This window comes from Pseudophryne corroboree, chromosome 4 (genome assembly GCF_028390025.1).
Source record: "Pseudophryne corroboree isolate aPseCor3 chromosome 4, aPseCor3.hap2, whole genome shotgun sequence".
Taxonomy (NCBI): Eukaryota; Metazoa; Chordata; class Amphibia; order Anura; family Myobatrachidae; genus Pseudophryne; species Pseudophryne corroboree.
In genome coordinates, this window is record NC_086447.1 from 601,199,164 (window position 1) to 601,215,669 (window position 16,506).

Here is a 16,506-nt window from a genome sequence, read left to right on the forward strand (position 1 = left end):
TGAAGTTATTTATGTATTGTTTTTTTAGAGTAATAATGTTTTGCTTTCCTCCATAGACACTAGACCAGCTGCCACTAACCAATCCAGAACATTTTGGAACACCTGTAATAGGGAAAAAAACTAATCGTGGAAGAAGATCGAATCACATGTGAGTTTGATTAATTATTTGATAAATAGCGCATTTAATTAATTTTTTAACAGATAACAGGAAACACATAGATGCTAATTAAATAGTTGTATAAATTTACGAAAAAATATATGTTTGATGATTAACAATTAAAAAAAAGCTGCAAAAAGGAGAAAATAAAGTAACCATACAAATAGAAATTCATTAAATATCAATTAAAATGCACTGATTGATTCGTTAATCTATAACTCCTGGAATATGTAGAGAAAACAGCCCAGATACAAATTCTAAAATGTATTTATCACTAAATAACTGTTTCACCAGTGGTAAAGTATCACCCATCATAAAAAGAACAAGAACATTCATTCATGCTGCATAAAACAAATATATACAGTGCAATATCTCTGGAAGATAGATATATATAATGTAGTCCTTGCCCGCTGCTTCGCTCACATAATGTCTTATTGCTTAGCGAAACTAATTTTACAAAGACAGTGCCATCTAATATTGTGATGCATATTTTATATTGTACACATTGATCACAAAATTTCTTTGTAAACAATATTTGCAGTTCTTCCTTAAAGGATTAACACAAAAAGATGCATGGGGCTACTAACTCGTGAGCAAGCCACGTAAAGCTGCCCATGGGAAAAGCAGCTGGTCCTGAGATCTATGCCTGCAGCCCTAAGCGTTTTTCGGGGTGTGCAATATATATGTATATTTTTAATTTATATACATATAGTGATTTTAGACTTGAGGAGCCTGCACAATGCATGCGCCGAGTGTCAAGCATTTGTTTTTTCCTTTATAGCTCCTCTCCCTGTTGTCACAGTGACCTCACACTAACCTTGGGTTTTTTTTCTATATCCCTAAGCTGTACAACAGTGAATGCGCAATCCAAATCCATCCAGTAGTTTTTGCATGATATTGAAACTTTTTTTTCCTCCTAAGTTCATGAACTGTTCCTAGAAGTATATTTGTAAAAAAATGTTTAAAAAATTGCTATGTACAGACACAACCCTTACAGTTGTATTATATGTATAGATTTTGATATTCCATGGTTAGAGACCTCTAAAGAGGGTGAATAACAACTACCAGTCAGATAATTGTAATGTGTAAATGATCACTGGGGAACAGGCAAGAATGTGAATGAAAAAAAAAAAAGTTATGGTACACTTTATATATGGTGCATGCCCAGTCCATGGAGGAGGCTGTATAATCTCAGCACTATAGAAATCCTCCTGTGTTTGAATGAAATCTAGGTAAGTTACTGTATCTATGTCCACAAACGTGCTCTTTACTCACATAGGGGTTTATTCATGAAGTAGTGAAAAGAGAGAGAAATCAGCTACTACACTCATAAATGTTACTTAAAAGCTGAATGGGTGCCACTTTTTTCACTGCTTCATGAACAGACCCCATAGTGGAAAAGGTAGTAATTCGGTAAAATCTCTTTAATGAAGGCAGGTTCATGCCGTCAGTGCTGGATGGGGTCTCCTCCAAATCTCTAGTTTGGATTCGATCCTGTGTGTTCCTGCAATAAAACCACTGATGGAAACAGGTGGCTGCATACAGGTGGCAGTAACCAAATCCTGTAGCTGTGTGTGACGTGACACAGCAATCTGTCCGAGCAGTAGATCCTCACAATGTAGCGAGTGTAGCCTGCTGCTGCTGTACATTACTGTATGTAACACAGGGATATATGTACTAATATTATATGTCACATTTTCACAGTATAACTTCTGTTGTGATTGGTGAAATAGTACTATAGTATGGTAGTCACATAAATCACACAGGTTCCAGCCTCTGAATGCCTTCCAAGTGTAAATCACAGCTTCTAGATACCAGACGCTTTTCGAACCCGGGTTGTACTCAAAAAAGTGTTGTCAAAGGCTGAGGCGGTGGTGCAGTCCTGTCTTGGTGCATCTTTAGATACACCATTGAATTAGAACAAGCCCAGTTGCCCAGTCTGAGTAAGGCCTTCTGTGTGAGCCGTTGTGTGTCTTTTGAAGCAGCCGCTTACAGCGACATCTGTTTAGCCACCCCCTGTTACCTCCCAGGACTGCCCAGTGACTGTGGGTCCGATTCTGTTCTGCCTGAGTGCCAGCAATTGGAACACACGCGCTGTACGACTGGGATGCATACACAGAATTAAAACATCAGCCTACTGCCTGCAACATTCACAATGCGTATGACTCAGGCCCATAATAGCTATACATTTTACAACATAGTATTTTTAAGTAAGTCTAACTCTGCCAAACATTTTCCATTTTAAATATTAAATGCAGTACGTGAGTTTTTAAGCAGGTACAAGTAACTTTGGAGAAAACTACAAATATATAAATATAACTGTAATATTTTCATCTTTGGTACATTCTCATCACAAACCACACCAAAGCTTTTTTACAGTTATTTACAGTCGGTAAGGACATGGGCTCTTGCCTCCCGTCATTTACCTCTTTGCTGGGTAACGTACTTCCTGTCGGGGCTCCCGGGTGTCTGCTGACCTCCCGTGGGTCTGCGCTGCTCCCTCTGCTGTGTGACTGCATATAGTCCAGACTCCTCTACTGCCGGCCCTTTCTCCTGGGCACCACCATCTTGATTGTATTCATCTGACCCTCGGCCAGCCAATGGTGCATCATTCCTGTCCCACATTACTCCAGCCACCAATCAGGGATTAGCAGCCCCTATATAAAATCGTCTTGAGGCTCTGGCAAGTTACCAGTTCAACGTTGCATGTCAGATACGTTCCTCGGCTACTGATATCTCAGATCAATGTTCAATCTGCTCTCCTGCTGCAGCACTCCTGGTCCCCACTGGTAAATTATTTTCCACTTCCAGCCTGGTTATTTTCTGCAGCCCTACTGGCCCCAGCTAGTTTGTTCATTTCCAGTTCCATCCTTATAATTCAGCTTAGCCGGTCCCAGTCTGGCACCCAGCCTAGATAACCTGATCCTCTACCTCCCGTATCCTGCTTAAGCACAAGAAAGGCCTCCCAATTATTGGAATAACTGTCAAGTCCGGCAAATACCAAACCAAGCAATACTTTGGCTCTTCACCAGCTACCAACTTGAGAAAAGACATCAGTAGTAAAGATTTCTCCTTTGAAAGCAGAAGTGAAAATATAAAGCTATTATATTTTGCCAAAGATTATCAGCATATAAAACGAGAGCCAATGTTATAAATATATATTTTGCTTATTATGTAAAAGCACCCAGCTGTGATAAACTCAATCTCATTTCTAGGTAGATCCCTGAGAACCAAACTATATATAACCAAATGTATTCCAATAAGGTTTACTAAAAACGTGTTTTATTTTTTTTGTTTTTTTTGTTTTGTGTTTGCTTTTATAAAGAGCTACATTTCACAGTGGTTACAAAAAGATTGTTCTTGCTTCCCATATACCAGCTGAAATGCAATTCCTTCACTGCTTTGGTCTGCAAGACACTGCCATCTCCTGGCTCTCCTTTCTAGCTACTCTTTTCCTATGTCTTATTATTTCTGTGCATCACTCTTAAACTACCCATTGATGTCCCTTTAAGTCCTATTCTCTGCCTCCATTTCTTAACTTGTGAGTTTATCGGCTCCAATACCATCTCTACGCTAATAATCCTGAAATCTACTGCTCCAGCCCCTGGTCTTTCACCCACTCTCCCATGTCTTCTGCTGCCTTTCTGCTACTTCTGGTATTACCAGCACTTTCTGAAAGTTCATCGTCTTCTCTGGGATACGGTCGTTAGGCTGACAGCACTTATGTCGACAGTCATTAGGTTGACCACTATAAGTCAACATGCATTAGGTCAACAGGGTCACTAGGTCGACATGGTCATTAGGTCGACATGTACAAGTTCGAAAGGTCAAAAAGGTTAACATGAGTTTTTCATTTTTTTCTTCAATTTTTGAACTTTTTCATACTTTACGATCCACGTGGACTACAATTGGGAACGGTAACCTGTAAGCGCAGCGGTAGTCACTTTTACGAAGAAAATGACACCAAAAAAGTGAAAAAAACTCATGTCGACCTTTTGACCTGTCGACCTAATGACCATGTCGACCTAGTGACCCTGTCAACCTAATGAATGTCGACCAATCGTGGTCAACCTAATGACTGCTGACCTGAGTTGTGTCGACCCAACAACCTATACCTTTCTTCTCGTCTTCCTACCATCCTGATTAACTTCACCTCCCTTCTTTCTTCTCATTATATGTTGTTAACATCACCCTCTATTCTGTGTTGCAAGTCCACTGCCTATGACTTGTCCTTGACTTTTCTCTTTTTCTACAAATTCCGCATTCATTCCCACTCCCATTCATGACAATTCTTCATTCATAATATTTGCTGCATCGGACCCTTTCTCATCTACTCACTGGTCCTCTCTCGCTTTGACTTCTGCAACCTCCTTTGGCTATCCTGACTCCAGCTTTCCCGGACGCCACTGCTTTTTTCTCTCCAACTGCTCAGTATCTGCCTACCCTCTGCCAGTCTTTACCCTTGTTCCACTTCTTAGACAAGACTGAGTCAAATTCTAACTCTTCACACACTCCTAAAGGCCCTGACTCTTCTATCCCCTACAGCTTTGGATAGAGTTTCAGCCTCTTATAGGAGGAGTGAGAGGGTTCTAGTGGGGAGGAAGTAGCTCCTTCCCACTAAAACTCAATCACTCTTCCTGTCAGAGTTTGAACCTCTCCCTGAAGCTTCAAATGGACACTCCCCCCCCCCCCCCCCCCCACCCCTCCCCCCCCTTAATTAAAGCTTTCCAGCTTTCCTACCTTTTGTCCTGGACACTCGGTAACCTCTCTGTATGACTCGTGTCCACGTGCCTCTCCATGCATAGCGTATTTGATGCTGGTGGATAAAGAAGTATGCTTAGGAAACCACGGACCATAGGGAATGGGTATAGAGAAAAGGTAATACCTAATGAGGTCTCAAGCAATTAACATCACCCAAACATCTTGTCTCCAAAATGAGAGAATTTTAGTAATATTATCCAAGACTTTCCATTCAAAAGGAATAGTTACTTGTAAGATGTTCAAACAATAAACACAAACGTCATATGTAATAAGAATTTAATTTCTATACTTACGTTATGTAAGCTCTCACAAGCAAGGCCCTCTTGCCTCATGTACTCTTTCTTTACTTTTGTTATTGCAGTCAGTGCCTCTGAATCGGACTGCTGCTGCCCGTCATCTGGGGTACTAGTCCAGCCAGCAGTAATTTTTTTTTTTTTTTTTTACGTTTAAGTTACGGTGACTGTATTTGTGTAGATGTGTAGTTATTGCTCTTCCAGTGGCATCTGTGTCCATTTTGAGGGATCTTTTGATAGGTGTCGAACTGCTTGGATAGGGTACTCCCAGTGCCCAGCTTCCTGCTCCTGTATGCCTCTTTGAGCACACATGGACACCACATGTGCGGGGTGAGTTGAGGGCATGGCCTGGGCACTCAAGTGCCCTTGTAGGGCGTTTTTGTACTGCCGTGTCCGGTTCTGTTTTTGTACTGTACTTTGTGTGCACTTTGTATGTTGCTGCGGACCCATTGTACCACTCTATAAAGTATACTAATAATGAAAATGTAGACATTACATTCTTTCAGCGCATTTATTTTGCAGATGTTAAATGTTAGTGGCAAATACTAAATACAACTAGAGGCAATTGTGTAATAATGAAAACACTATTTAGGTATATGGTTTACAAAATTGTAGTATATAACACTTCATAAATAAACGTGACTAAGTATCAGTACTTGCCCTTTTCATGAAAAAGAAACTGTTCTTTGGCGTACTAACAACCAGCCTCACTCAACAGCTGTATCAAGTATATTTTGTCAACATGGTCATATTGTCAAAATGCTGCATGTCACAATGTCAACACTGACAAAGGTATTAGAATGTTGGCCACCTGGTGGTATAGTGGTGACCTACTTGGTCCAGTGTCTCCAGTGATGTCCTCTGGGTCTGGCAGTCATCTGATGATGACTTCTGGCATATCCAGCAGCTGTAACCCTCCCCCTAGTGCATAACACTAACCTTTTCTCCTGCAGGCTAACCTTAACAATCTGCTGTTGGTCCGTGCAGCATGTTGGCGTTTCACATGCCGGCAGTGTTAACATTCTGCACACTCCCGACTTGTTCAATGGCGACATTTTAACAATGTCTTCATCATAACTGTTAACATTGTGATTTTGACGTTATGAATGTCTACATTTCTCTTACGTCCTAGAGGATGCTGGGGACTCCGTAAGGACCATGGGGAATAGACGGGCTCCGCAGGAGACATGGGCACTATAAAGAACTTTAGAATGGGTGTGCACTGGCTCCTCCCTCTATGCCCCTCCTCCAGACCTCAGTTAGATCCTGTGCCCAGAGAAGACTGGGTTCATTGCAGGGGAGCTCCTTGTCCCCATATATCCTCCTCATCAGGCGTTCCTGAGACTTGCTGTACAGGATTGTCATTACCAATTTCAGACGTTGCCGTTTGGGCTTTCCACGGCCCCGAAGGTTTTCACCAAGGTAATGGCGGAAATGATGGTACTCCTGCGCAGGCAAGGAGTCACAATTATCCCGTACTTGGACGATCTCCTGCTAAAAGCGAGATCAAAGGAACAGTTGCAGAAAAGCGTGTCGCTCTCCCTGAGAGTGCTGCAGCAACATGGCTGGATCCTAAATCTACCAAAGTCACAGTTGGTTCCAACAACTCGGCTGTCTTTCTTAGGCATGATTCTGGACACAGAACAAAAGAGGGTTTTTCTCCCGATGGAAAAAGCCCAGGAACTCCAGAACAGGGTCAGAGACCTGTTAAAACCAAAAAGAGTGTCAGTTCATCAATGCACTCGAGTACTGGGGAAAATGGTGGCGACCTACGAGGCCATCCCCTTTGGCAGGTTTCATGCGAGGTCTTTTCAGTGGGACCTTCTGGACAAGTGGTCCGGATCCCACCTTCAAATACATCAGAAAATAACCCTGTCCCCCAGGGCCAGGGTGTCTCTCCTGTGGTGGCTGCAGAGTGCTCAGCTTCTAGAGGGTCGCATATTCGGCATTCAGGACTGGGTTCTGGTGACCACGGACGCGAGCCTCCGAGGATGGGGAGCAGTCACACAAGGCAGGAATTTTCAGGGACTGTGGTCAAACCTGGAGGTTTGTCTACACATCAACATACCGGAATTAAGGGCCATATACAACGGCCTTCGACAAGCGGAGAATCTTCTTCGCGACCTACCGGTTCTGATTCAATCAGACAACGTCACAGCCGTGGCTTATGTAAACCGCCAAGGCGGGACAAGGAGCAGAGTGGCAATGGCGGAAGCCACCAGGATTCTGCGCTGGGCGGAAAATCACGTAAGCGCTCTGTCAGCAGTATTAATTCCAGGAGTGGACAACTGGGAGGCAGACTTCCTCAGCAGACACGATCTCCATCCAGGAGAGTGGGGTCTTCATCAAGAAGTTTTTGCAGAAGTAACAAGTATTTGGGGACGTCCTCAAATAGACATGATGGCGTCACGCCTCAACAAGAAGCTTCCTAGGTATTGTGCCAGGTCAAGGGACCTTCAGGCAGTAGCAGTGGACGCCCTGGTGACACCGTGGGTGTTTCAGTCGGTCTATGTGTTTCCTCCTCTTCCTCTCATCTCAGAAATATTGAGAATCATAAGACGAAAAGGAGTACAGACAATTCTCATTGTTCCAGATTGGCCTCGAAGGGCCTGGTATCCGGATCTGCAGGAAATGCTCACAGAAGATCCGTGGCCTCTTCCTCTCAGAGAAGACCTGTTGCAACAGGGGCCCTGCGTGTTCCAAGACTTACCGCGGCTGCGTTTGACGGCATGGCGGTTGAACGCCAGATCCTAGCTGGGAAGGGCATTCCGGACGAGGTCATCCCTTCTCTGATAAAGGCTAGGAAGGAGGTGACAGCGAAACATTATCACCGTATCTGGAGGAAGTATGTCTCTTGGTGTGAAACCAAGAATGCTCCTCCGAAAGATTTCCATCTGGGCCATTTTTCCTACAGACTGGAGTTAATATGGGCCTAAAATTAGGCTCCATTAAGGTTCAGATTTCGGCCCTATCCATTTTCTTTCAGAAGGAATTGGCTTCTCTACCAGAAGTCCAGACTCTTGTGAAGGGAGTGCTGCATATCCAGCCTCCTTTTGTGCCTCCAGTGGCACCATGGGACCTTAACGTGATGTTACAATTCCTTAAGTCTCCCTGGTTTGAGCCTCTTCAATCCGTGGAATTAAAGTATCTCACTTGGAAGGTGGTCATGTTGTTGGCCTTGGCATCGGCAAGGCGAGTGTCTGAGTTGGCGGCTTTGTCTCACAAAAGCCCCTATCTGATTTTCTATGTGGATAGAGCTGAGTTGCGGAGTCGTCCTCAATTTTTGCCTAAGGTGGTTTCCTCTTTTCATATGAACCAACCTATTGTGATGCCTGTGGCTGCGCGGGACTTGGAGGACTCTGAGTCCCTTGATGTGTTCAGGGCATTGAAAATTTATGTAGCCAGAACGGCTCAGGTTAGGGAAACAGAGGCACTGTTTGTCCTGTATGCAGCCAACAAGGTTGGCGCTCCTGCTTCTAACACTGGGGTTTTTTTGTCCCAGGAAGGAACCACGGAACCAAAGAAGAAAACCTCTTTGTGGGGGCACTCATTTAAAGATTATTGTTTAAAAGTTTATTTAATTAATTTCATTAAAATTGTACGTGTAAATTCCTTTTGCTACACCTCTATAAAGGTTAGCAGACAAAAGACATCTAACAAGACAATGTAACAAGTGACACTTCCTATAGAATTAGAAAATAATTTACCTTCTATTTGTTGAAGAGGACTGTATTTCTTTATGCATCTTTCAGGAAAATCCGTTTCTGTTATAGTTTGCCATAATGCAACGGTATTCCAGCATGTATAGTAATTAGATAGCAGTTAGTAACCCACACTATGTTTTTTATGAGGGTGTGTAATTACTTAAAGTGCAATAAAAAGATCTTTAGGAAGTGGATATTCACAGCCCGGTGAATAAATATGTGAATTAAATCAATTGCGTCTAAGCAGACTATTGCTCGCTGGATCTGTAACACGATTCAGCAGGCTCACTCTACGGCTGGATTGCCGTTACCAAATTCAGTAAAGGCCCATTCCACTAGGAAGGTGGGCTCTTATTGGGCGACTCCCCGAGGCGTATCAGCATTGCAGCTTTGCCGGGCGGCGACTTGGTCGGGTCAAACACTTTTGCTAAATTCTACAAGTTTGATACCTTGGCTGAGGAGGACCTCATGTTTGCTCAATCGGTGCTGCAGAGTCATCCGCACTCTCCCGCCCGGTCTGGAGCTTTGGTATAATCCCCATGGTCCTTACGGAGTCCCCAGCATCCTCTAGTACGTAAGAGAAAATAAGATTTTAAACCTACCGGTAAATCTTTTTCTCCTAGTCCGTAGAGGATGCTGGGCACCCGTCCCAGTGCGGACATCTTTCTGCAAGACTTGTATATAGTTATTGCTTGCATAAGGGTTATGTTACAGTTTTGATCGGTCTTTGACTGATTCTGTTTGTTTCATACTGTTGACTGGTTCGTATATTCCAGGTTATACGGTGTGGATGGTGTGGGCTGGTATGAATCTTGCCCTTGGATTTATAAAATCCTTTCCTCGTACTGTCCGTCTCCTCTGGGCACAGTTTCTCTAACTGAGGTCTGGAGGAGGGGCATAGAGTGAGGAGCCAGTGCACACCCATTCTAAAGTTCTTTATAGTGCCCATGTCTCCTGCGGAGCCCGTCTATACCCCATGGTCCTTACGGAGTCCCCAGCATCCTCTACGGACTAGGAGAAAAAGTTTTACCGGTAGGTTTAAAATCTAATTTTTGACTACATCCCGCTATATCTACTGGGTTACCAGCACTAAAACTTTAACACCTAAAAATCTTAAACCAAAACTAAATTATAAGGAGTTGAAAAAATTGACTACAAATGTGTTTGGACAGCTACTAATGGAAATTGTTTAAAAAAAAAAATAAACACTAAGTTTCAGTAAGAATTAGAGAAAGGGAACAATTAACTGAAACATGAATGAATCAAGCACATTTAACAATAATCCCAAAATATATAACCTACATTTAATATTGACTCCCTAATTCCGGTGCCCCACAAACAAATAATCTTTCAAACAAGGTATAGAATTAAACAATTCAATTCAAGTAAGAATTATCTGTAAAGAACAGTGCTGTGAAAACAAAATTTGCCTGCATAAATTATATTGGTATGCAGAAAAACAAAATGCAGCTAAATTATACATGTTTTATTAAAATTCATTGTAATTACATAATACATTAACTTTCATAAAATGTAAAAACTGCAACAGCAAATTGATAGGACTTGTAAAAATAAAAATAAAAACAGTTTAAATTATAAAAATATAAATACTTAAGTTTATAAATATAGGATTCCAGTTAACTAAATCCTTAGCACGGACTGCGCAAGTAAATAGAGGTAAAGTATTTTGTTTTATTTTAAATTATAGCATCCCGTGCTCATATGAATATGAACTTTGAGTCCCATGCAGTTGTAGTTAGGGAAAAAAAATACTCCAAATCACAATGACATGCTGTTCTTCCCCTTGCTTGTGAATTGGAACCTTGTGCTTCAGTAAATCTGTACCTTTTGTTTGTATTGTTAAAGGAACACATCTATTAAGGCTTCTGCCTAAATGTTTGCAATTTCTTTGCTTATTTTAGAGATTCAGTGCTGGAGTTTCTATAGTTTAATGTTTTTAGATTGTGTGTAAGAAGATTTAATTGGACATGTTGAGCCATAAAGTTTTCTGTCTATACAATTTTCCTACACTGGTATCAAACTTCTGTACAGATGTCTTCTTACATCTTTGCATTGTACTCTATAAATCACATTACACATAGTGCGTTGTGATTTTTTATTTTTGCAATTTATTTTTGTGAAAATGCGTCTTAGACTCAATGTAAAACAATAGGACACATGCTTCTGCTCATTAAAAATGATATGCAGCATGCCTATATTCTGTTTGTGACTGCGGCTGTATTTGCATACTAAATGCTATGCTTCATAATATTGGCATGCTGCATATAATTTTTAATTAGCAGAAGCATGTGTCCTATTGTATTACGTTGCGTATAAGACACATTTGCACGAACACACCCCGCCCCCCCCCAAACCCCCCCCCCCCTTCAAAAAGAGGCTTGGCGCTACACAGTCCTGCCATATTATGGCGCAATTTGAAGGACTGTTTAGCGTGAATACAGCAAGGATTTAAGAGGAAACTTCTTTTCTCATACGTCCTAGAGGATGCTTCAAGAACCATGGGGTATAGACGAGATCCGCAGGAGACATGGGCACTTTAAGACTTTAAAAGGGGTGTGAACTGGCTCCTCCCTCTATGCCCCTCCTACAGACTCCAGTTAGATTCTGTGCCCAGTGAGACTGGATGCACACCGAGGAGCTCTCCAGAGTTTCTCAGAAAAAAAGACTTTGTTAGGTTTATTATTTTCAGGGAGACCTGCTGGCAACAGGCTCACTGCATCGTGAGACGGAGGGGAGAGAAGCAGACCTACTTCTCTGAGTTCAAAGGCTCTGCTTCTTAGGCTACTGGACACCATTAGCTCCAGAGGGTCCGATTACTTGGTGCGCCTAGCTGCTCGTTCCCGGAGCCACGCCGTCACCCCCCTTGCAGAGCCAGAAGCCGGTGAGTATTAGAAGATCAGAAGACTTCAGTGACGGCAGAAGACGGCTTGTTAAGGTACCGCGCAGCGGCCGTGCTGTGTTCCATGCCCCCACATTCAGAACGGCACTGCAGGGCGCAGGGGGGACGCCCTGGGCAGCATTAATCCTCAATTTAACCACTGGAAAAAATAGTATAACGTGCCTGGGCACTGATTACAGACCCCCGCCAGTATAAAAAATATGAAATTAAGCGGGACTGAAGCGCGCCATTAAGGGGGCGTGGCTTAGCCCTCTAAGCTCTGACCAGCGCCATTTTGTCTTCACAGAAGTTACAGAGACGCTGAGCCTGGCCTTCCACACTGCTGTACAAGTAACAGGGTGCAAAACGGGGGGGCACAAGATTTGGTGCTAGTTATTGGAATATAAAAGCGCTAGCAAGTCTGGTAAGTATTTTACTCGTTTCAGAACCAGGACAGGCGCTGGGTTGTGAGCTGGCAGAACTCCCTCTGTGTTTCTCTAACAGGCTTTGTTGTGGGTCTCTCTCCTATAGCTCCAGTGTGGTTGTGGGTGTCGGTACGTGCGTGTCGACACGTCTGAGGCTGAGTGCTCTTCTCAGGAGGAGGCTGGAGTGGGAACAGAAAAGGCTGTGGGATTGACCGTGTCGGCACCGCCGACGGCTTATTGGGTAAATATGTTGAGTGTTTTGAATGCTAATGTGGCTCAGTTGACGAAGACATTAGATAAATCTGAGTCTAAAAGCCAGACATTGAGGAAATCCATGGAAGAGGCATTGTCACAAGCTCAGAAGGGGTCACAGAAACGTGCATTTACCCAGTTAACAGATACAGATACCGACACGGACTCTGATTCCAGTGTCGACTATAGTGATGCCAGATTAAATCCTAAACTGGCTAAGAGCATTCAGTACATGATTGTGGCAATAAAAGAAGTGTTGCATATAACAGAGGACCCTGCTGGTCTTGATACTAGGGTCTGTATGTATAAAGGAAATAAACCTGCGGTCACTTTTCCTCCCTCTCATGAACTGAACGCTCTCTTTGAAAAGGCTTGGGAAAATCCTGACAAGAAGGTACAGGTTCCCAAAAGAATTCCAGTGGCATATCCGTTTCCTTTTGGGGACAGGGAAAAGTGGGAGTCAACCCCCACGGTGGATAAAGCTCTATCGCGTCTATCCAAAAAGGTGGCGCTTCCGTCTCCTGACACGGCAGCCCTAAAGGATCCTGTGGATCGCAAGCAGGAAAATACACTAAAATCCATTTATGTCACTACGGGTTTGCTACTCAGGCCTGCCGTTGCTTCGGCATGGGTGAGTAGCGCTATTGAAAAGTGGGCAGATAACTTGTCATCTGAGAGAGATTCCCTAGACAGGGATAACGTGCTTTTGACTCTGGGTCATATCAGGGACGCTGCAGCATAATTAAAAGAAGCTGTAAGGGATATTGGCCTTTTGGGATCAAGGGCCAATGCCATGGCAGTCTCAGCTAGGAGAGCATTGTGGATTCATCAACGGAATGCTGATGCCGACTCTAAGAAGGCGATGGAGTCTTTACCGTTTAATGGTAGTGTCTTGTTTGGTGACGGCCTCACTGACCTGGTATCTACGGCTACCGCGGGTAAGTCGTCATTTCTCTATCGTCCTAGTGGATGCTGGGGTTCCTGAAAGGACCATGGGGAATAGCGGCTCCGCAGGAGACAGGGCACAAAAAGTAAAGCTTTAGGATCAGGTGGTGTGCACTGGCTCCTCCCCCTATGACCCTCCTCCAAGCCTCAGTTAGGTTTTTGTGCCCGGCCGAGAAGGGTGCAATCTAGGTGGCTCTCCTAAAGAGCTGCTTAGAAAAGTTTAGCTTAGGTTTTTTATTTTACAGTGAGTCCTGCTGGCAACAGGATCACTGCATCGAGGGACTTAGGGGAGAAGAAGTGAACTCACCTGCGTGCAGGATGGATTGGCTTCTTTGGCTACTGGACATTAGCTCCAGAGGGACGATCACAGGTACAGCCTGGGTGGTCACCGGAGCCTCGCCGCCGGCCCCCTTGCAGATGCTGAAAAGAGAAGAAGGTCCAGAATCGGCGGCAGAAGACTCCTCAGTCTTCTTAAGGTAGCGCACTGCAGCTGTGCGCCATTGCTCTCAGCACACTTCACACGGCAGTCACTGAGGGTGCAGGGCGCTGGGGGGGGGCGCCCTGGGCAGCAATGAAAATCCTTTTTTTGGCAAAAAATACCTCACATATAGCCTCCGGGGCTATATGGAGATATTTAACCCCTGCCAGAATCCATTTTTAAGCGGGAGACGAGCCCGCCGAAAAGGGGGCGGGGCCTATCTCCTCAGCACACAGCGCCATTTCCTCACACAGTTCCGCTGGTCAGGAAGGCTCCCAGGCTCTCCCCTGCACTGCACTACAGAAACAGGGTTAAATCAAGAGAGGGGGGGCAAAATTTGGCGAAATTGTGATTTTATAAAAGCAGCTATAAGGGAGCACTTATTATAAGGCTATCCCTGTAAAATATAGCGCTTTGGTGTGTGCTGGCAAACTCTCCCTCTGTCTCCCCAAGGGGCTAGTGGGGTCCTGTCCTCTATCAGAGCATTTCCTGTGTGTGTGTGCTATATGTCGGTACGTGTGTGTCGACATGTATGAGGACGATGTTGGTGAGGAGGCGGAGCAAATTGCCTGTAATGGTGATGTCACTCTCTAGGGAGTCGACACCGGAATGGATGGCTTATTTATGGAATTACGTGATAATGTCAACACGCTGCAAGGTCGGTTGGCGACATGAGACGGCTGGCAAACAAATTAGTACCTGTCCAGGCGTCTCAAACACCGTCAGGGGCGTTAAAACGTCCTTTTACCTCAGTCGGTCGACAGACACAGACACGGACACTGATTTCAGTGTCGACGGTGAAGAAACAAACGTATTTCCCTTTAGGGCCACACGTTACATGTTAAGGGCAATGAAGGAGGTGTTACATATTTCTGATACTACAAGTACCACAAAAGAGGGTATTATGTGGGATGTGAAAAAACTACCTGTAGTTTTTCCTGAATCAGATAAATTAAAGGAAGTGTGTGATGATGCGTGGGTTCCCCCCGATAGAAAATTATTGGCGGTATACCCTTTCCCGCCAGAAGTTAGGGCGCGTTGGGAAACACCCCTTAGGGTGGATAAGGCGCTCACACGCTTATCAAAACAAGTGGCGGTACCGTCTATAGATAGGGCCGTCCTCAAGGAGCCAGCTGACAGGAGGCTGGAAAATATCATAAAAAGTATATACACACATACTGGTGTTATACTGCGACCAGCGATCGCCTCAACCTGGATGTGCAGAGCTGGGGTGGCTTGGTCGGATTCCCTGACTAAAAATATTGATACCCTTGACAGGGACAGTATTTTATTGACTATAGAGCATTTAAAGGATGCATTTCTATATATACGAGATGCACAGAGGGATATTTGCACTCTGGCATCAAGAGTAAGTGCGATGTCCATATCTGCCACAAGATGTTTATGGACACGACAGTGGTCAGGTGATGCAGATTCCAAACGGCACAAAGGTGTATTGCCGTATAAAGGAAGAGGAGTTATTTGGGGTCGGTCCATCGGACCTGGTGGCCACGGCAACTGCTGGAAAATCCACCGTTTTTACCCTAAGTCACATCTCTGCAGAAAAAGACACCGTCTTTTCAGCCTCAGTCCTTTCGTCCCTATAAGAGTCATATCTGCCCAGGGATAGAGGAAAGGGAAGAAGACTGCAGCAGGCAGCCCATTCCCAGGAACAGAAGCCTTCCACCGCTTCTGCCAAGCTCTCAGCATGACGCTGGGACCGTACAGGACCCCTGGATCCTACAAGTAGTATCCCAGGGGTACAGATTGGAATGTCGAGACGTTTCCCCCTCGCAGGCTCCTGAAGTCTGCTTTACCAAGGTCTCCCTCCGACAAGGAGGCAGTATGGGAAACAATTCACAAGCTGTATTCCCAGCAGGTGATAATCAAATTACCCCTCCTACAACAAGGAAAGGGGTATTATTCCACACTATATTGTGGTACTGAAGCCAGAAGGCTAGGTGAGACCTATTCTAAATCTAAAAAAATTTGAACACTTACAAAGGTTCAAATCAAGATGGAGTCACTCAGAGCAGTGATAACGAACCAGGAAGAAGGGGACTATATAGTGTCTCGGGACATCAGGGATGCTTACCTCCATGTCCCAAATTTGCCCTTCTCACTAAGGGTACTTCAGGTTCGTGGTACAGAACTGTCACTATCAGTTTCAGACGCTGCCGTTTGGATTGTCCACGGCACCCCGGGTCTTTACCAAGGTAATGGCCGAAATGATGATTCTTCTTCAAAGAAAAGGCGTCTTAATTATCCCTTACTTGGACGATCTCCTGATAAGGGCAAAGTCCAGGGAACAGTTGGAGGTCGGAGTAGCACTATCTCGGATACTGCTACAACAGCACGGGTGGATTCTAAATATTCCAAAATCGCAGCTGTTCCCGACGACACGTCTGCTGTGCCTAGGGATGATTCTGGACACAGTCCAGAAAAAGGTGTTTCTCCCGGAAGAGAAAGCCAGGGAGTTATCCGAGCTAGTCAGGAACCTCCTAAAACCAGGAAAAGAGGCTTCCTACGAAGCAATTCCATTCGGCAGATTTCACGCAAGAACTTTTCAGTGGGATCTGCTGGACAAATGGT

General features: G+C 44.3%; 1 protein-coding gene across 2 annotated transcripts in view; it reads left to right on the plus strand.

Annotated features, from left to right (window-relative positions):
* ARID4B (AT-rich interaction domain 4B) overlaps positions 1-16,506 on the plus strand; it is a 375,127-nt gene that overhangs the window by 208,473 nt on the left and 150,148 nt on the right. For both annotated transcript variants that reach the window (XM_063917566.1, XM_063917567.1), the window contains exon 7: positions 57-148. In XM_063917566.1, the coding sequence (XP_063773636.1) occupies positions 57-148 (92 nt within the window). The remainder of the gene's footprint in view (positions 1-56; positions 149-16,506) is intronic.